Below are 22,432 nucleotides of genomic sequence, written 5' to 3'. Positions count from 1 at the left end.
AAAATATTATTTATTTTATTTTTTAAAAAATAAAATAATTATTTTTTATTTTTTTTGAGTTCGAGCTTGAGTTTTAAATTGTCCGGCTCGTCGAGTTCGAGTTTGAATTCGAGTTCACTAAAATTAAATCAAAACTCTGGCTCAATTAAATCAAAACTCAACTCGGCTCGCTTGCAGCCTAGGGGCAACAAAGGACATATAACCCATTTAATTAACAAACCAATATCCAATTTCAGATTTTGCACATATCCTTTGAAATTCTATGAAGACAAGTAGTGACTACTGTCTGTTTCTGGCGGCTCAAGTAAACTATAAATAGTAATATTCCCACTCGAAATGCCTTAATCAACTAGTAAGTACTAGTATATTCTCTTTCGACTCTGCCTTCCCTTCCCTTCCCCGTGAAAAGCTATCTGCAGCTACGCATAGAGTTGAATATCGCAGGAAAAATGGAGGAGGAAACGAAAACGTTGGAGATAGTTAAAGCTCGTTCAGACAAGAGAGAGTACCGAAGGATTATCCTCAAGAATTCTTTGACAGTCCTACTGATTAGTGATCCTGAAACCGATAAGGTTTTGCAGTCTTTCTTCATCTAAATCCACCTTTATTCTTACTATTTTCTTTTTCATTTTCTGCTAATTTGATTCATTGCACAGGGAATTGGATTCCTCCATTATTTTATTGATGCTAAAGTTTCTTCTTCTTCTTCTTTTTTAATCTTTCTCTTTGTTTTTTTGTTTTGTGGGTGGAATTTAATTTAGTGTGCTGCTTCAATGGATGTTGGAGTCGGCAATTACAGCGATCCTGAAGGTTTAGAAGGCCTTGCCCATTTTCTAGGTAACAAGTTCCTCACCTCATTTTCTTTTATTTTTTATTTTTTTTTAACGGAGGACTTTTTTGACGTGGAAGTTTTTATTCCACTTTCCTTCTTGCATGCTGACGTGGATTTTGTAAGTTTGTCTTAAAATTCAATTGTCGGCTATTGAAAAGGAAAACAAGAAATACCAGGGAAAAAAAAAATAGTAACCGGAGGAGAAAGAAGAAAGACTCTCTGTGTTTGTAATTAATTTTAAGAAGACTTTGGTGGCATTATTTTATATTTGACGTAAAATATGGAGCATGACTTTGGTGTTCGTCCTTTAGTTAAGTCTTGAAAAAGCATAGCATTAATATTGGGGTTTTTGGTGTTTTGGTACCAACTGCCATTTTCTAGTCTAGCTAGTTGCTTCCCTATCTTGTCAGGAATAAAATGAAAGAAAAAGGTCTTGATTGATTGATAGAATTCTACTTGATGTCATGTCTTTGTTTCTTCGAGAGTTCACATTTATATCCTTTTTTTTTGGCCTAATAACTTTAATGCTCAATTTGTGTTCTGGTTTCCTTCAATTATTTATGATTAAACGGAGAAGAATATATTACCTTTCAGCAGCTTAATTATATGAGCTTTGTGCTTATATGTTGACGATATGAAAATAATGATTCGTTTGAGAATTATATACGAGTGATATAACAAAAACTCAACTACAAAAATATGGATTCCTCCATTTGATGACTTGATATTTCACCTTTATCATGTTCTTTTTCGTTTTCTGAGTTAAATATCACCAACATTAGGTGACATTATTGGTGCTCTGTTTGGATTCCCTGTTTTTGGAGTGTTTTTCAAAAACTAGTTTTTCAAATATAATAAATTTTTTTTAAAAGTACTCTAAAAGATAATCTAAAAATTAGTTTAAATTTTTTTAAAATTTTAAAAATTATCTCAAACTATATTTTAGAAACTTTTCTACTCTTAAATATCCCAAAATTTTTTCTAAAAATATTCTAAAATATACTCTAAAAACTCTGCTACAGCAAAGTTTTTCAAAAACACCTGCAAAAACAGAGATAAATTATTGAATGACCCTGGTAATTTTGATAATTTTGTAAAATTTTGAGAAATAAACATTGACTTGATTAATGAGGATCCTCATTCAAGACTCTTATCATAGTGATGATGATGGCAACTCTTATGGTCAAGAAGTGAGGCTAGTATACATCATTAACAGGAAAATTTAACATGACCAAATGACCAAATTTAATTATTTAAAGATAACACTTAAAATAATGTGGGTATGTTCTTGAATATTTTATCCACTTAACTAATTTTATTAAAGAATTGTTGACCGTCTGCAAGCGCTTAATGCTTAGATTAATATACTCTCACCAGCTGATTTGACAAAGGAATGAGAACTTATACCTTGGTTGTCAAATTTTATCCCAAAAGGAGATTATTGCTTGGAACATTCTCTCATCAGAGTAGCAAAGATTAAGTTGTCTTAATGGTAAAAATTAATACTTATCAAATTTTTTCTCAAATATTAGGTAACAGTCTTGTAAGTTAAATATCAAGTAAGGGAAAACGCACTTTTAGAAAATTTCTATAAAAATTAAAAGAATATCTACAGAATGATTATAAAAACTTTGATAACTTAAAAAAAAAAATAAATGTAAGGTAATCTAAAAAATTCAATTTAATACTGAAATAAAGCATCTATTGTGTATGTGCTCTATTTATTTATTTTGCATGCTTTTTATAATAAAATAAATATACGTTATAATTTGTGAATGCAATTTTGTATACTTTTTTATACATATAAAAAATTGGCATACCTACATGCACTTTGTTTGATCAAAAGTAAAACCTTACACTTATTTTAATTTTCTAGAGTTATTTTTTTCATAATTATTTTATTGAAATTTTGTGTAATTTATATTAAAATAAAGGTTACATCTAATCCGCAAATTTTGAGAACTAAAAGAGGATTTCTGCATAATAAGTAAAAGGGAAGTAAACTAATATGTTCCTTATTAACATAAATCAATTAAGAATTTAAAAGTAATGCGTGAGCAAAACTGCGTATAGATTGTAAATTAAGAGGGCCAACACAGCAGAATGCTCATAAGAGGTTCAAATGAACTGGACCGACATTATTGGCCCAATCTAATGCAGACACTTGATTTTTAGCCTAATCCTGCTTACCGACGGGCCCACTCCAACAAGATAGTCTGGCCACTAGCCGGAGCGTGAATTTCGCATCAGCGCGTCAAACGCACGCCCCGCACCAAATGGTTTACTCAATCTTTTGGCCTCTCCTGTGGGAGTGACTATAGTGGAACCCAGTGTCTTCTGTGTGTGTGTGTCTGCGTGTCTTGTTGGGTCAAAGAAGCCTGATTGCAGGGCTGAACCTGGTTGATGCTGTGAAGCCATTTTTTTTTAAAATTTTGTTTATTAAAATAGATTTTTCAGATTATAATGTGGGCTTATTGTAAAATGTGAATTGTGGTGTTGTAATAATACAGAGCATATGCTGTTTTATGCGAGTGAGAAGTATCCAGAGGAAGATAGTTACTCTAAGTTCATCACTGAGGTACTTATCAGATTGCTCATGTGGATTTCTTTTTGTACTATAAGTACTTAACTTTCAGGTTTCTTTTTGATTTTATATGCTTTATCTTTGTTCAGTAATCCAGTTAGCCCCTGTAACAAGTTGGCCTTGATAGTTCAGCATGCCATTCTGATGAATCTTTAGTACTTCAACCTTTTATAGATGAACCATGGTTTATAAATAAATAAAGGAAGGAACTAAATTGCTGTAATAACTAGATGAGCAATTCAAGATGCGAAACATTTCAGCAATCCGTGTTTCTCTTCAAGGCAAAATGTTATTTAAGACTTGAAAATTTGCCTGACTATGGTTTTAATAGCACATTGTCATATGAACTGCTTTTGGCTTAATTGCTGTTTTACTTATGAAAATTAAACAAAAAAAAAGTTGTTATTGGTATTAGAATGAGGGCAGAAGAAAAATACAGGCAATGATGCTCAAAAGACCTAAACTCTCTGCAAGAACATGAAGAGAATAAGTGTGTTATCCTTTCTTATGTTTATGTTGCTGTGCATTTTAGTTTAAGGATATTTAAAAGTTAGAGTAAGAAATTAGAGTCTTATTGCTAGTAGATGGACATGATGGCAAGAAATATGTAGTGCTGGTTTTTTTATGCTCAATGAATGTGATCTTCATGTCAGACTCGTAAAGGAAAAGGTGATTGCTATATGTTGCCAAGTGGTTAATTCTAACTCTAAAGTGGCACTTAACTTGGTGGTTTCTTCCTAGTATTGTGCAGTGGTCAGTAGATGATTTATTCACAAAGAAATGCATATAAAGTGGTGTTTCTGTGAAGAAAACTCCAACTGATTTTTCATAAATAGGTGTCTTCACTTGACATCTGCCCAATAGCTAATAAGGCTGGTAAATTATAGGGACTGAGATTGGTTAAGGGAAAGGATGAAACCAGTTTTATGAAGTGAAGGATTGCTTAATGTATTCACAAAAATTCGAGCTTAGGACTAACATCTATTTTCAAGTATACCAGGGTTTCTTTACAAGTACCTTCAGTACTGCCCCATCCCATAATAAGAGTTTATGTGCTATTGGTTGTCATTATATAAGAACAAAGATGAAATGATGGTTTGTTCTCTTCTGTGCATAATTTGGTTGAACCATGAAGTTCATTTGCAGGCTAATATATCATGTTTGGTTTAAAATCTAAGCCATTTAAAATGCCGATGAGTTATCATCTTGAATACATAACTTTCTTTTACTTGTGACAAGAAAATCAAATAAGGAAGACTGAATGCCAAACTCATGGCTAATTTTCTGCTTTGTTGGTTCTCTTTGTGCTTTATGGCCAATATTAGGCATAGATACGTGAGTATGCTCATTTTTCTGGAGTAGTTGGATTATGCTTTTGTTTTGCTTTTCTAAGAGATTATAGATAAGCGGGTGAATTGCAAACTGTGTCTGCCACACCCTATGAAAGAGAAGAAAAAAGATATGCAACACTTAAAGAGGGACAAAAGGCATAAAAGAAACAAGAAACAAATAAAAAACCTGGTAGCATAGGAGACCATTCTTAATTTTCATGGGATTGTTATCTTTTTCTTTCCAGCATGGGGGTATCACAAATGCCTTCACATCTTCTGAGCATACCAACTACTATTTTGATGTCAATCCTGATTCATTTGAAGAAGCTCTGGACAGGTTAGGATCCTTCCTTACCACAAATCAGTATCCTTGATTTTTTCACATAGCATGTCTCTTTTGGAAGCCTTAGTCTGGTTTATTTTTTCAGATTTGCACAGTTCTTTATCAAACCATTGATGTCGCCTGATGCTACAACAAGGGAAATAAAAGCTGTTGATTCAGGTTGGCAACTTCCTTTCTTTCTCTCATATATCTCTCAAGCTCATAACACTAAATTATAATGCTGACTCTCTCTCTCTCCCTTCCTCTCCCTCCCTCCCTCCTCAGAGTACCAAAAGAATCTTCTATCTGATGGTTGGAGGATGAGCCAGGTATTCTATGGTATTTTTTTGCCTGGTAGTCCTATTTTCATTGCACAAAAGTATTTTGCCTGTTTTTTAAGCTTTCTTTTCCATTGCAAAAGGAACTAACTTATTTGAAATTATTTTAATGCAGCTGGAAAAGCATCTCAGTTCAAAAGATCATCCTTACCATAAGTTCAGCACAGGTTTGGAGTCCAATCTATGATTTTTGTCAATTTGATTCTGCACCACTAATTTTTGGGCATGCCTTGGAGTTAAAGTTTTATCTCGTTGATTTGTAAAATACCAAATTAAGCTAACTTAATTTCACTAATTCTGGTGTTGTGTTTTGATGCTTCGTCCTTCTTTCCTTATTGATATCTTTCGTGTCTAACATTTCCTGAAGATTGCTTAGAAAATCTAACAGACAAACATTGGGCTTAACCTGTAATTCTCCTGCTCAAGATGTATGTATTGTTGATATCACTCTCAATAGTGCTGAAATTTAAATACCAAAAGTTCTAGAAGTTCAGCATAGAAAAGTAGAGTATCTGGTCCATCTTAAGATGAAAGCAAAATTAAAATGAGAGATACTGATATTTTAGAATATGTATATAAGGTGGAGATGCAGTTAGGTTATGTGAAAGGAATACCATGTGAGAAACTTGAAAAGAAGGCATATAATCAATTTTCCTTTTGGTATGTGACCTAATTATGTCTGCTTGAGGAACACCTATTTTAATATGTTCCTCTAAACAATCTTTGTCTTTATCTAAAATTTCAGTTGTCAAAACAGTGTCCCAAGCTCCACAAGAAGATAAGAAATCCACTTTCATGTCTGTGTCTTCCGGATCTTGCAATGGAAGTACTAGGCAATTTCATTTCGGAAAAAAGAAAAAAAAATAAAGACCAGAATAGTTTTTATAGGTCAATAATGTGATTCAAAAGTTGTGGCATTGTTAATTCTTTGTTTTACTCAATCAAACATTCAGTGACATGATCATTGAGAAAATATCTGGAAGAGAAGTAGTAGACTGAGAATAAAACATTTTTATGGTCATATATGGTTCTTTCTTTATCTTTCGTCAAACTTGTAGGCAACTGGAATACTTTAGAGTTGCGGCCAAAAGAAAAAGGACTAGATACAAGGCAAGAGCTCCTCAAGTTCTATAAAGAATATTATTCAGCTAACATTATGCATCTAGTTCTCTATGGAAAAGGTGAGATGAAGATTTTACCATACTAAGTTTCTTCGGCTCTGCAATTACAGTTGTCATAATCTTTTTATGGTTTTTTTACGAGGCAGACAGCCTTGATATCTCCCAAAAGCTTGTTGAGAATAAATTCCAGGAAATCCTCAATATTAATAGAAGTCATGTGCGTTTTATTGGCCAGCCTTGCTCACCAGAATACCTTCAGGTAGTATTATTTTTTCCTTCGTGCTTCATTTAGTACTTTTAAGTCAGATATTTGATCTCAAAGCCATCATAGAAAATAGCATAGATTAATTTTGTTGTCAGGCATCCTTGTTCTCCTTATTTCTTTCTTTTCTCTTTCATGGCAATTTGGAATTCGTTATTTTACTCCATCAAAGACTGCTATATACTATTATTAGATGCTAGTTTCTTTTGAATCATCATTTTAAGTGCAAACTTTTATTTCCTTTGATTAACAGAATTATGTTACTATGTAAGTGAAACAATAATAGACATTGTTTTCTAAAGATAGATGTTGTATTCATATATTGGAAAATCTGTGTCTGTATGGAGATCTATATCGGTATTCTACTACAAGCATAGCTGTCATGTCTAAAGCTGCACAAGTCTTGAAGATGTCTTGAGTACCTTTTTTTCTCGACCATTTTTCTGTAAGAGAATATTCATGGCTGAGGATATAGCTGCATTTAGTCTTTTATGAACAAAAGCATACTATAATTCTCGAAATGCTTAAGTTAGAAAATAGTACTGTATTTAGGAACTTACATGAATATTTGTCATCTACTTTCAACTTGATTGGTTAATTTTATAAAGTTCCTTTCTTCTACTCTTCTGATTTATTAATGAGATAACTTTGTTGCTGTCATTTTGGCATGCCCTTGAATTCAGATTTTTGTGAAAGCTGTTCCGATAACAGAAGGCCACAAGTTGCGAGTAACATGGCCAATAACTCCGGGTACACTTCACTACAAGATGGCTCCAAGTGGTTACCTGAGCCACTTAATTGGCCATGAAGGAGAGGGATCTATTTTTTATATTTTAAAAAAGTTGGGTGAGTTTCTAATCTCCTTAATTCTCTGAAGGCTTCAAAAGCAGACCTTATTGAGATAGGCAGTGGTTAATGTTAGTTGATAATGCTCCAGAATTTAAATCTTTTGCACTGCAAGTTTGAGGTGCTGTTGAATGATATTGTGCCGATATTGGCTCGTTTTTAGAATTTACTATCTGCTCCCTTTTTTCTTCCCATACTTTATGTGATCATAATTCTAGATCAGCAAAACATATTTCTTGTGAGGAATGAAGGTTATGTAATTTTGTCCAAACATCAGCAATGGCCTTTCCACCGTCCTGTTTGGAGCAATAGTTTCTTTTTAACTGAGTTTGGTTATACACGGAGGGGTGGCTGGCTAAAATTTCAAGCACTATACGTATGCCATTATCCATTATTATTACTATTTGGTTACCATTATTCTGTATCTTGACCCTTATGATTCTGGGGATGCTCATTATTAGAGTATATCTTATGGGGGTAATATTCTTGTTTAATAACCACCGATTGTGGCTTCTTAATAACTAGTTACAACTCTGGCAGGTTGGGCAAGTAGTTTATGGGCTGGGGGATCAGACTGTGCACATGAATTTGCATTTTTTCAAGTAGACATTGAATTGACAGATGCTGGTCATGGTAAGTGCTCTTAATCTTTTCTTTAGCAAATAATTACAAGTTTGCTTTATTCCCTCATTTTTCCGAAGGAAGAGAGTGTGAGTGGAGAGTGTGACAGCCCCACCTCACCCTAAGGCGAACCAAAGGGTTCGGCGGATCGCCTGCCCAGCTCTCGCCAGGACTACGGAGTCGATTCACACAAACCCAATATAGTACGCGCGATAGGATCCAAAAAAAACGAACAATCGGAAACCACTAAGGTGAGAACATGCCTACCAAACCATAAAATCATGGTCTCAATGGAATACATTTAATAGATAAGGTTAAACACTTATACATATATTTACATTGGAGTCTTGAACAAATTAACATACAGTGCAATCCGAGGTACTCATACTACACAAAATACAATTAGGGTTTCGTTTTCAAAAGAGTTCAACAACATGACATATATACTAGCTTGACCCTTTTCTTCCAAAATCGTGATTTCCAAGTTTGTCCCCTGTAAGGAAAACAAAGGCAACAGAAAAGGGTGAGTTTACGCTCAATGAGGTACCAATCATATAGGGGTAAAATCATGGCCTTTCACGTTTAATCTATCATATACATATACCAGATATAAAGGAAAACATTTAGACACAGTGATTCAAATGGAAATGATACAAATGGCTCTCAGGAGCCAGATTTTCATTTGTAGTACTTGATCCGAACCCGTTGACTCTCCGTCAACGTAAATAGAACCAACATATCCGTAGACCCCACTTTATACCAATTTTCGTCCACCAAACATATCCCTACCGGGCCCGAACTCCATTTAGGAACAGTAATGGTAATACTCGAGTATACCGGAATCAAGAGTCTCAATACTCAAAGATTCCCAGAACAGACTACCATGGTTCGTTAACTAATCGATCAGACCCTTGCCGGCCCGACTTGAGTAACTAGCCACAGGTGTTGAGCTCAGAGGCCACAGAAAGGTCGTTGGATACCAGCCTCCAAACGACGTCCGAACAGACTCAGATACAGTTAACAGATTATACACAGTAAATAGGCATATAGACAGACAAGAGAATGAGTGTGATAAAGTACACCATCGTCTCAAACAGAATAAACAGATAGTGCAGTCATTTAAATCGCAGATTGTAGGGGCAGAAACCAAGTTAAGCAGCAGATAAGGGGAGTAGTACACTCACCGGTTCCAGTACAAATACTTCAAAAGTTTTTTACCCAGAGTGGCTTTAATCGCCAAGAAATCCTAAAATAATCAAGATAAAACAATTATAGTTCGCACATCCACAAACCCAGTAAATGGAATGCATAAATGAGGCTCGACTACATGTCGTACGCCTTTCCAGGTTAAGTACTAGTACAGAAGAATAAAAATATGACTTTTGAGTAAAAAGATAACAGTTGGTCCTAGGGTTACAAACAACCCTCAAAACCCTTCATTTTTACTAAGATCAACTTAATTGAAGGAATCGCGTAGCCCTAAAATTTTGGGCAGCATACCCTCTGTATTTACCTATTTTTCCAGCCACTTATGGTTTCATTATTTTTCTCAATCAATCCCAAAGTCATACGCAATATAAATTCATCACAACAGCTGTTCAATAGGCTCAAAGTCATTCAAGTACAAGATTTAGTTAGGAAAATGACCGGAAATGAGCTTTAAGATAGGAAACCAAAAAGGCAGATTCACCGCTACTTAGCGTATCGGACATAACTGAAACTACGCTTATTGGATTGAAGTGCAAGTTATACCGTTTCGAAACTAAGACAAAGGGCTATAACTTTGATGGAGACTACTTAGTCCAGTTCTCACCCTAACTAGGTCAAATTTACCAAAACAATCCCAGATTTTCCAGTTCGAAGCTCACTGTGAAATTCAACTAGCAGTTCTAATTCATTCAAGCATATCTCAGCACACACAACTCCGATTCAGGTAATTCCAAAGTCATTTGAAAGCTAAGATACAAGGCTATAATTCTTCAGAAGACATCGACAATCAATTCAGTAATATTCCTGGTCAAACTAACCACTTATAGAGGCTGATTATCATTTTTGACAGAAACAGGGCAGCAGGGGTAATTCTGTCTTTTCACAGGCTACGGAGGTCGGATTGGGCTGAAATTTTACAGGCAGCTATAAAACATCATTTCCTACAACTTTCATGTTTTAACCTAAGGCTAATTCGGCCTTCTTCCTATCCAAACAGTACCGGGCAGAACTAAAACCCTAATCTGGAATTTTCCGCACAAAGTGAAAATTTTCCGCAATTAGCTACAATTTACGCACTAAGAGTCCATTCTAGACCATTCCAAACCATCATCCATGGCCACAAAATATTAAACATATAAAAACAGAAAAATCAAGAATAAATATAAAAATTCACCAATCTCTACCAAAAGTCAAGAAATCTTCCACCAAATCACATCTTTAACCAACACAAGTCATTAATTTAACATTATCAAGACCAAAGATGGAATTCCTTAGCTACTGACCTTGCAACCTCAAGAAAGGAAGCTACTTAGCACCACTTTCTTCCAATCCACTTCACCAACTACTTCAATACCACTTAGCTAAGGGTTTCTATGGAGTGATTTGAAGTTTTATCAGTTAGATTTGAAGATTGGAGCAAGTTTTGGAAGGAATATGTTGAAGGTTTTTCTTTCTTTTCTCTCCAAGATGTTCGGCCAAGAGGATGAAGAAAGTGATGAATTGTTGGTCAATTTTGATTAATTGGTAAAGGTAAGTAAGATGGTCAAAGTCAAGAATAAATCACAAGGTGACACTTGTCACCCTTATTTAATGCAACTCTATCCTTTTGTCTCTCCAATGATAATCCATTTAGGTAATTTCTAATTATTTCTTAACACCTGATAAATTAAACCCGGTATACACAACTTAACCTAATTGGCCGAATTTTATCAAACTTACCGCACTAGTGGGTCCCACATCCGGTATACACTCTTAAAACCTTATAAACTAACTTATACTAGAAAAATGATTTAAAAATCATATTTACTCATAAAAATTTTCCGAATAAAGAAAATGTGGAAAAACGTGCAATTAAAAGAAAATAAAACCTAGAAATTAAGAAAATTACGGGTCCTCACAGAGAGGGCTTGGATTGAGCATTTGAAATTTATATTGAAATTTTTAACACAATAGTTTATTTTCCTTCACATGAAAAAATAGGTGTAACTTGTGTAGAATTTTCTGTTTTGAGTTGTGATATCGTCTTTAAATCTAATCACAGAGCACTATCAGGAGATTGTGGGGCTGGTTTTCAAATATATTGACCTCCTTCAGCAATCCGGAGCGCAGAAGTGGATCTTTGATGAGGTGAATAGTTGCACCTCATACCATTGAAGTGCGAACTTTATTTTTGTACTATTGACATGGCCTATCTTGTGCGTCTCTTTGCTGGTGACAAAAGAATTTGATGTATTTCTAAAGAAAATATTATGTTTTTATTTCATTTTTAGTACTCAAAGAAACAAAGAAATACACCAGCTCACAAAAGCAACTTATTGAGTATGACTTCTCCAGAAATGTTCTTATGTAAATATCTACAAATGAAGCATCATATATCTGGAGAAGACAACCTGCAAAATATCAGATAATCACATCTGGTGTCATATGCGGAAGGAACTATTGATTTTCAGATTGGAAAGTTAAATACCTCAATGTTGTCTTCTGCATTGGTGTCACTTCACAATTACACCAAGTATTTAGTTGTTTTGATTGGTAAGTACGGTGGTATCACATGTAAATTGCAGTATGGAAATTATGGATCACAGAAAGATGAAAGGTCAACCAGGTTTCTATATGCAGGTTTACCATCCAAGAAGCAAGATTGTTGAATGTTAGCATGAATTGAAGTGTTTAATTCCTCTTTGTTTCATGAAAGATTTTGGGCCAATTTCCACTACTTGAATAACAGGAGATACTGCTCAAATGATTTGAGTTGGTGGTGATTGTTTGGATGGTAATTAAAAAGTTCACTGTTAAGGATTTCTCTAGTTTTTTAATGGTGGGGAACTTGAATTATTTCTAGTAATTATGTGTGGTTTGTTATGAAAACTTCTTCTTGTGTTCCTAAATTGGCTTATCAAAGAAAGGAAAAGAAAAAGGTAGCAGAATTTTTGTTGTTGCAAATTTGGCAGAATGGCCAGACATCTCTTCTCCTGATGCATGCTTTCACTCTATATAATGCATCTCAGATTTTGACTTCCCTTTTGAAATTGTCTATGAAGCTTTCATGTATGGGTGAGACACACTTCCATTATCAAGACAAAATTCCTCCAATTGATTCCATACTTGGCGTTTCATCTAATATGCGGGTAAGCAAGAAATTCTGTGTCTGGAAATTTTCATATCTGCAAATAACTTATTATTCTCTTCATGCATCTACAGTCTTTCATAATTTTCATATCTGCAAATAACCCATCTTTCATTTTATTAGGAGGAGTTCTCGCCCTAAAGTCAGACTGTTATTAGTGTATTGTTTTCTGAAACGATGGTGACTTTGTACTGTTTAAATGTCTTATTACCTAGCAGTCCTAGATTTTTTGTTTACAAGTTAACATGAACTAGAAAATTAGTTCTTATAAGTCAAATTTTCTTGCACCTGGATATGCACTAATTGAAACCACTTTTGCAGCCCAATGCAGTGGCTTTGATGATTAATTGGAATTGTACTTATTACTTCTCCCAAGGTCTTATGGACCAGTTAAACATTATCTGCATACCCACCATGGGATACTTGAACCTTATGGCACTATGAACCAAACCAGCTCTTCCCTAGTTAAAGCCCTAAGAACTTGCTATGGATTCATTTCAGTTAGCATGAAGCTGCAGAGAAAACTACGCAATGTGAATGTAGAGGTCGTTCTTAATGGTTCTAAAGGTGGCACTTTATAGCAATTAGCCTTCCTAGCATTAGATCTCACATTTCCAGCTGGTTTATCACCTTGACACCAATTATAATGACCTGGAAGGGCAGCCAAGAAAATTTTGAGGCTCTAAGCACCACCCTAAAATAGTTTAAGCCAAATTACTGGTAGTATTCTATCTAGGATCCAATGTGAAGTGAAATTTTACTCACATATTCAATGTAGGACAATTTGAACATTTAGGAGTGTGTCAAATTGGATGTTAAAATGGTGGTCTTAAGGTATTTTTTTGTTTGGCATTTGTCAATCTTTTAGGAATTCTTGCAGTCTGTCTACTGAAGTTGAGCTTAGTAAGTGAATGCCCAACCATGATACTCATATCAAGACTCACTAATCTCAGTTTTAGCCTCACTAGTTCTGATTTGATAGAGAGGGGGAGAGAGAGAGAGAGAGAGAGAGAGCTCTTCCCAGGCAAATGGATAAGCAACTTGCATCTTACTTAGACATGCTTGCATGACAAGGACTTGTTGCAAGATGATTTCGGCAAATAGTTTATTTCTATGGTTCAAAGAATTTCTGACCCAATCTACCAGCAGCGAACAAGTTTTGAGGTTGACCTTGGTCAGCCTGGTAATATTTATTGTTCCATTATTTAAAGTGCATGTTTCTGCTCTTACTGCAGCAGCATAAACAAGAAAAGATTTCTTGGAAGGTATAAGCCTTTTGGTGAGAAATTCTGGATGGATGAAGTAATCGACACTGATTAGTTGTAGCCTATAGGTGAGCTGATGGTTATTAACACATTGTATCAGATTAATTTAGTGCAAGCTTCCTTATTCATTGTGTGAAGATTTGGATATTGGACCTTGTAATATGTGAATCTATTTCCTCAGGTGAATATGGGATAAGCTGGTATTTTGACTTACTGGTGAACTCATTCTGTGTCGTTCTAAATAAGAACAACTTTTTGGGAACAGCTTGTAGTTTCCATTTAAGAATTTTTCTCTGCCCCAGTTTTTCCATTCTCTCTGTTTTTCCTTTCTAATTTGGTCATGGAATTTATCTTCTCATCAATTGATTTTCATTGTTTCTTAGCGCCATCAAGTCTTTAAGCATCTCTAGTAGTTTGCCTTTTCCTTATGCATGATTACCTGTTGATTATTGAACAGCCATATTAATTTGTCTTGTGAGAAATTTCTGTTAGCTATATCCTCCAGAAGACTGGTTGGTGGGAGCATTGCCTAAGAAATTTAATTCTGACATTATTCAAGTACTATTGGATGAGCTCAATTCAAACAATGTAAGGTAAGTTTTGCTGCTCGATAGAGAACAAACTCATGGTGTACTAAATTCTTCTTTCCTTGGAAATCTACTTCAACCATATTCATTGCGAACAATACACAAAACATCTTTCCTTCAGTTTCAGTTTAAACTTCAGATTAATCTAGCAAGAAAGTGAAGCCCAAAAGAAATTTAGTTCTCACCACATCCATGCTTTTCTATACAAATCCAGTGTTTATTATACGTGATAGGACTACAACCTTGATTCCTGTAAATCAGCATACATTGTAAATATCATCTCTTGGTCTAAACATCCAAAATTCTATTAAATCCAAGCCATGTTCTTCAGTTGATTCTCGTACAACATTGTAATCCAAAATCGTCAATCATGATCCGTAGGATGGATGGGAGTTGGTAATGCTTAATACTCCTGGAATGGCTCCTGAAGTGTCTTCAGTTAGTCAACCTAATAGTTATGGGAAGATCTAAAGATCATTTGAAGAGACTTCCTATGAGGCTTTGTTCCTAGGATCTTATTGTCACTTTCCTTCTTTAGTGCATTTTTTTCTTCGTATTAGGACCCGATTCTACAGAAATCCTCCTATAATTTGACTCTTTTGAATAACAAACTAAACCATAAAAATCTTAAGAGATTTGGAGAAAAACACTCCACCTGAATTCCCATTCCTCCTCTTGATATTGGCCAACCTTTCAGTAAACCTTCTTATTTGACCCTCAAGTATCAATCAGGATTATCTCGCTGTTCGGCCTTTAAATTATCACAAATTGATGGAAAATATTGTATTTTCAACTTTCTTATGGCCATTCTATGTAGTTACTGGTTGCACGTTCGATGCATATGAGGGCCGTCTTACTGTATTCAACATATTGTTATTCTTGAATAAACTTTCTTGAATAAACTTTTGAAGCTTACAGTATATTTTTGCTGCAGAATTTTCTGGGCATCTAAAAAATTTGAAGGGAATACTGACATGTCTGAACCCTGGTATGGAACCTCATTTTCTGTGGAGAAAATAACCAGTAGTCAGATTCAGGTAAGTGTTGGTGCTGTGTGATAGAAGACTTCCTGTTTTCTCAAGATTTAGATCCTTTATAAAGCCTAAAACGAAAATGATCTTTCAAGGTTCGTGTACATCTGTTTTCAGCAATGGAAGGAAAGTGTTTGTGAGAAACAATTGCAACTGCCAGCTCCAAATATGTTCATCCCTTCTGATCTGTCTCTGAAAAATATACTAGATAAGGTATCAATTTTTAGCATAGTTTGGTATTTTTTTCGTTGTAATTGTCTGATATGTCTGTCTTATTGCAACAGGCAGGTGTTCCACTCCTATTGAGGAAATCACGATATTCAAGGTTATGGTATAAGCCTGACACAGCATTTTGCTTTCCAAAGGCATATATCAAGATAGATTTCAACTGTCCACATTCAAGAGTTTCTCCTGAATCAGTAGTTCTTACGTGCCTTTTTTCACGTTTGGTAATGGACTACTTGAATGAATATGGTAAGTCTTCACGATTGTGTAGTTTTCCTGTGGTGATGCAGTATTAAGGTGTCTTAGGTATAACGATATATCAATCTCCAAACAAAAACCAGGAAAAATATGCCTTTATATGTAGATACCTTCTTAGAGGAACTACAGTATTTATTTACTCACTGTCTTTCAGTTTACTATGCAACAACAAAGAAACAAAAAGGGCATATGCCTTTTACATACATTATCTTCCTTAGCAAATTCATTTTTCTGCATTTATCTTTCAGCTTATTATGCTGATGTTGCTGGTCTTTACTATGGAGTTTCCAACTATTATGAAGGTTTTCAGGTAAATAAACACTTCTTGTCTATGTTACATTAGTTTTAAATGCCTTGGTCTTGTCAACAAATATTTTTCGTGAAAGTGACAATTTTTACTTCTTTCTGGGAGACTATTGCACGTAGACAAACTAAAGTTAGTCTCTATGCTAACAAACAGAAAAGGAATTTCATTCTCTGGAATAGCTGCAAATGCAGGGGGGCTGGTGAATGTCGTAATTTCATCTAGGAAGCTTGAAAGCTTTCTGAACTGGAATCAAATTTTGTTTAGCAGCTTCTCCATGCAGTTTTACTTGTTTTTGTTCCCTTAGTGTAGGCATAAACTTACAAAACATTTTGTTCATTTTTATTCCATTCTTTTCTTCCTTCTCAGGTGACTTTGGTTGGATATAACCACAAAATGAGGATCTTACTGGAAACAATCATAGAAGGAATAGCTAAATTTGAAGTAAAACCTGATAGATTCTCTGTAATGAAGGTGAGTTTGATAATTACCATGAACTGCAGAACAATATCAACTTCTGTTTTTTAGTCTTCTTGGTTTTTCTTTGGGATATAAAACAATGGCAAGAGTGCAATTAACATTTGTTGCTTCAAAGATTTTCTATGTTCTTTAACTGTTCGAAGTAAAACCTGATAGGTTCTTTGTACTTATATTGCTGCTACTTAAGATTGTTGCATATGATCGTGGGAATTATCAAGAGAATTAACAGAATAAAGGGGAGCAGACTGTCCCTCTGAAAACTTCGATGGGATGCTGAAACTCACTTTAAATGATTGATGTATACAATGGTGCAGCATCTAATAGTAGTTTTATTTGATATTGGTCAAACGGAAGAGCACAAAAGTTTTTGGGTTTATAAGTGGTACTCAGCTAAAATGTTAAGGAGATTTTGTGATAATATTTTTATTAGAGGTCATTTGAATGAGATATTTTGTTTTGTGATAGAATCTAATTAGAAGATATAGATAACTTTTTAACCTCAATGTAACACTCCTATACATGAATACTTTTATTTGTCCTTTTCTGGATCAGTTTGGTTTAAATGTTTGGCAAAAACTCAGATTAAAATGTTGCAAGCTGAATTATTTTTTACCACTTTCTTGCTTTGGCATAACTTCTTAATTGATCTTGGACCACTTCAAGATGTAAGTCTCAAAGGAGTACCCTAGATTAAAAAAAATTAATATTTGAGATTTTGGCTTTGGTTTACCTTGGTAGTTAATGATTAACCAGATATGTGTCCTGAAGATGCTCCTAGTAATGACTTACTAATGGAAAGTATATTCTTTCAAATTTTCTTTTCATTCTCATAGGAATTGCTCATCAAGGATTACCAAAACTTAAAATTCCAACAGCCATATCAGCTGGCTAAATACTACTGTTCATTAGCTCTACAATACCCAACATTTCCTTGGAAAGATGAACTTGAAGTTCTTCATCATCTTGAAGCTGATGATCTTGTGCAATTTTATCCTCTGATGCTATCCAGGGTCTTTTTAGAATGCTTTATAGCAGGTTTTTTATTCTTTCAGTAAACTATTATTCTGGTTGCAACTCTTGGCTGCTTCAGCCAATCAAAATTTCCATCTCACTTCTATCCTTCTCAGGAAATCTGGAACCAACTGAAGCAGAAAAAATGGTCCAGTATACAGAAGATATTTTCTTCAGTGGTACTCGGCCTATATCTGACGCTCTGTTCACATCTCAGCATCTGACACACAGAGTTGTTAAGCTAAAAAAGGGTATAAATTATTGTTATGCTACTGAGGGCCTAAATCCAAGTGATGAAAATTCTGCCCTTGTCCATTATATCCAGGTACAGGTTTGATAGGGGAATTGCAACAAATATAAAGTTCATGAAACTTTAAGCCTGCTCCAATAAAGCAATTTTGTTAAGAAATTCGTTTTATAGTTTAAGTCTCTCTAATATGACTACAAATTTCACATTAGACATGCATTTTGACACTTGCAACAATTATATAAAGGCATATAGATAGATATGCACACTGATTATACATTGATATGCGGACTTATTTATATATTTGAATCAAAATTGTGGAATAGGTGCATCAAGATGATTCAGTGATGAACATAATGCTCCAGCTTTTTGCTTTAATCGCAAAGCAACCTGCTTTCCATCAGCTCAGGACTGTTGAGCAACTTGGTTATATTACTTCACTTGCACTACGGTACGTCAAAACTTTTGTTTCATTAGAGCTCATATCTCTCCACAAATTGGTTATATTTTCTAAAAGTTCTACGTTGCTTTTTCACATCCATTTAGGAACTTCTCTGGTGTATATGGAGTGCAATTTATTGTTCAATCCACTATCAAGGTCATATAACAACTTTTACCCCCTATTAAATCGAGAAGAAAAAGTATTTTGTGGTTTTACTGTTAAACATAGTTCTCTGAAATTTACAGGGACCCAGGCATCTTGATTCAAGAACAAAAGCTTTTCTGAAGATGTTTGAAAATAAATTATATGAAATGTCCAGCCATGAATTCAAGGTGAGCTCATCTGGGCACATCTAAGTAATTTTTATCACAACTTAGTCATTGTAACGCTGCACTACCTGCAACAAATCTCTATTAGAGCTCACAGGTGAAGAGCTACTTTAGAGGACTAATTGTGTTTACCCACCAAAATTGCTGATAATGTAAGGATGATAAGATGTCTAGCTGTGGATTATAAACTTTCACATTACCACTATTGAAAAAGCAGAGTGTATGACATACGTAATCAGATGGAATTTGGAGAAAAGTTGTCAAATTTTTTCATATAAACAATGAAGCCTGTGTATTTGATCATTTATCTGTTCAAGGTGCTATGCATTATTTTATTTTATTTTTTTGATCCTGCTTAGACGCATTCATTATCTGCTTCTTGAATTATTTCATTTGCTGCTTTAAATCTCTTTTCTTTACCTTTGTTGTTTGGTGTGATTGTCAAGGAGCAATTCAACTAGCTGTTGTTTATAAAATTAGAGCTTTAGTTGCAAACATAATCTAATTTCTGTACATGTTAATGCATTGCTTTAAGGGGTGAGAGTGTGCAGGACTCCTAAGGGGTTTAATATTGTCACATAGTATTTCCTGAGCTGTTACCTTGCCTTTCTCATTCTTTGGTTGCATCTACTTCATTCATTGTTTGCCTAGCAAACAATGAATTTATGTATGAGCAGGGGTAGTATGTTCTGGATTAGTGCATAAGCAGAATTCACTATCCAATTAATGATCAGATAGCTACTTACTACCAATTTTTCTATTCCTCACATCTGAATTGTTGAAGCTATATAGGTGCATGCAATTGTTAAAGCATGAAAATTTTTGGCTTAGTCTAATCTCAATCCCGTGGATAGTAGACACCAAATTGACACATGTTCTTTCACTATCCAGTTAAATTAATACTATTTAATGCATCCAGCCTTCTATCTTCCAGTACAGCCATCCTCAATTGGTTCCGTGTTAAAATTGCAATTTACCTGGAGTGGTGGTCAGAAAAACTTTGTCCGGTTGAGAATACAGTTAAAAATTGTCAGACAAGTGCTACATCACATGCCCCATTGAGTGATGAACTACATGTTAGCTCATTTGTCTGTAGTATCTTGCTTTTGATTGAATTACTCGAAGAATTATTTACCAAGTGGGCCATGTCCATTGTTTACATCTATTGCATTAAGAAGCAACTTTGATGTCTCTTGTCTTGTGCAGAGCAATGTCAATGCACTCATAGAAATGAAGCTTGAGAAGTTCAAGAACTTACACGAGGAATCTGCATTCTACTGGTGCGAAATTGCCAGTGGTACCCTCAAATTTGATAGGATTGAACACGAGGTACTATTCTTACACATTACAATGAGGATGCTATAGTTTGTTTCCATAAATGTATGTTGATTCCTATTTTGACTTGAGCATTCTGACAATGTGAATTTAACGTTTTGAAGTTTTTCCTAGTTGGGCTATTCCTCATGATTGGCAGTCAATTCTGCTCTAGTTTTTGTTACTTGAGAATTGTGTAATGTAAAACCTAACTTGAATTCGGTTAGAATAATCCAGCAGAAACACGCTAGTTGAGAATAAGACATTGCTTCCAATGCTATTCTACTTTCAAAGCGCATTCTTGATGGTATTTCATCTTTGCTACAACAGGTTGCAGCACTGAAGCAGCTGACGCAAGAGCAATTCATTGATTTCTTTAATGAACGTATAAAAGTCGGTGCCCCTAGAAAGAAAGCAGTAAGTGTGTTTGTCTACGGAAACTCACATTTGTCCGAGTATGAAGCAGATAAAAGTGAGCTTGTTGCACCAGAATTCCTCCAGATTGAGGATATCTGCAGCTTCAGGAGGTCTCGCCCTCTTTATGGGTCGTTTAAAGGAGGCTTGGGCCACATGAAAGCTTAAAAATTTCATGTTACTACCGAATGAGTAAACTAAAGGTTGTTTGCAATCTTTGAGTGGCTCACCAAAAAGAGAAAAGGGAGATCTGAAGTTGAAGAAATGTTCTAATTCCATTTCACAAAACCTGCACCAATTGCAACTATATACGAGTTTTAGGCAATTCGAGTTCCAGTAACTTTCGGTTCTGCTTCAACCACTTGCAGGCCCATAGACGAGTTCAAAATGTGACTCGAATAGTCCCCAAATCCAGCTTACTAGAGATTTCAATTAGGTGATCTCACCTAATTCGACTTTCAAATTCTCCCTTACCCTTTTTTTCTTGAAAGTTTGAATTCTCATCCTAAAAAATTTTTTTTTTAAAAAAAGTGACTCGAAACAAATTGCATCACAAACGGATCAATTTATCATAATAAGGCTAAAAGCTCATCTGTCAACTGTAAAGTTTGAGCTGCCTGCATGTTAGATTTTCCACATCACTTGTTACGCTACGAAGTCATTCACTTGCCCGTTATCCTGTTTGGTTTATTCTAAATTTGGGCTATATTAATTAACTTTCCTTCTCTTAGAAAATTTAAGCATCTATGGCTATTTGCTAGATACCATTTTGAAGGATATGGTCAAATTATTGACTAAGGGTCTATTTGGGGTTGAAATGGTTTATTGAAAAGTACTTTACCTAATAGAACTTTTAATAAAAGCACTTATTAAGTGTTCAAGTACTTTTAAATATATTTTTTGGATACATAGTTCAATGATGTTTGGATTTATATTGGATAAATGTGTAATTTTAAAAATTTAAATGTATTTATCTATTTATTTAGTTTATAATAGGGCAAAAAACCTGGGCGGCTATTAAACTTTTTTCAGGATTATGTTTTGGTCATCGAACTATTTTTTGTTAATGATTGACCACTAAATAACTTAATCAGTCCACCTGTGCCCATTTCGTCAGTAATGGCTCTTAATTTCTGAAATTAGCATTACACGTGGCAAACCACAGAGGCAATTTTGTCCGTCAATACACTGACCGTTCACCTACATTAATACATCAACTGAAAAGAAAAAAAGAGCGGTAGAAACAAGCCAATTAAACAAACTGAAGTGTCTGGTCTTGTGGAGGAAAAAATAGGGACTCAATTTTCAGTCCTAAATTCTGTGTCAGAAATCGAAGAAGCCAAAGAATGTCGAGACGCTCTCCTAAACCCATACCTAGATGCTCCTGTGGATTAACAGCAATGGTGAAGACCTCATGGACAAATTGGAACCCAGCAAGAAGATTTGTGGTCTGCACTTTAGGAGAGGTAAGATGAGAGGTAAGATGTTAGATTTGTAATGGAAATGTTATAACAAGAGGATTTAGTCTTGGAAAATGTAAATTGCAGGATGAGGGATGTGGTTTTTGGGAATGGTATGATCCAACAATGTGCGAAAGATCAACTCAAGTGATTCCTGGTTTGCTGCGAAGAATGAATAGAATGGAAAGTAATATGGAGGAATTAGAAACTTCAGCAAGAAGATGGGAAAATAAAGCTCAAAAATTGGAACTTAAAGTTGCAAAATTGGAGGGTGAAGTGAAAAAGCACAAGACCAGAGAGCACTATCTCAAAAGAGCTCTTCTCGGTACATGGGCTTTTATATTGTTGTATTGTTTTTGCTGCTATCTGAAGACTGTTATTAAGAGTGACCATATGTTGGCCATCAAGGGATAGTTAATGTTGTTTGGTGATTGTGAAGAAATGGAAGTAGCAAGGTTGAGTGGATACAGCT

The 22,432-nt window shown here is 34.8% G+C and overlaps 1 protein-coding gene across 1 annotated transcript; it reads left to right on the top strand.

Annotated features, from left to right (window-relative positions):
* Positions 1-342: 342 nt before the first annotated feature.
* LOC113774922 (insulin-degrading enzyme-like 1, peroxisomal) lies at positions 343-20,858 on the top strand. The gene is made up of 26 exons (XM_027319580.1): positions 343-572; positions 762-837; positions 3,343-3,410; positions 4,993-5,084; positions 5,176-5,249; positions 5,355-5,398; positions 5,523-5,574; positions 6,466-6,588; positions 6,675-6,787; positions 7,474-7,636; positions 8,177-8,269; positions 11,508-11,593; positions 12,508-12,594; positions 14,351-14,451; positions 15,380-15,482; positions 15,594-15,689; positions 15,761-15,950; positions 16,208-16,269; positions 16,633-16,737; positions 17,577-17,778; positions 17,871-18,079; positions 18,328-18,452; positions 18,548-18,599; positions 18,689-18,775; positions 19,979-20,101; positions 20,417-20,858. The coding sequence occupies exons 1-26, from the start codon at positions 450-452 to the stop codon at positions 20,666-20,668; spliced, it is 2,901 nt and encodes a 966-aa protein (XP_027175381.1). The 5' UTR covers positions 343-449; the 3' UTR covers positions 20,669-20,858.
* The last annotated feature ends 1,574 nt before the right edge of the window (positions 20,859-22,432 follow it).

The sequence above is a fragment of the Coffea eugenioides genome, chromosome 6 (assembly GCF_003713205.1).
Source record: "Coffea eugenioides isolate CCC68of chromosome 6, Ceug_1.0, whole genome shotgun sequence".
Lineage (NCBI taxonomy): Eukaryota > Viridiplantae > Streptophyta > Magnoliopsida > Gentianales > Rubiaceae > Coffea > Coffea eugenioides.
Note: the sequence above shows the minus strand (reverse complement) of the source record. Positions and strands in the feature narration are given on the sequence as shown.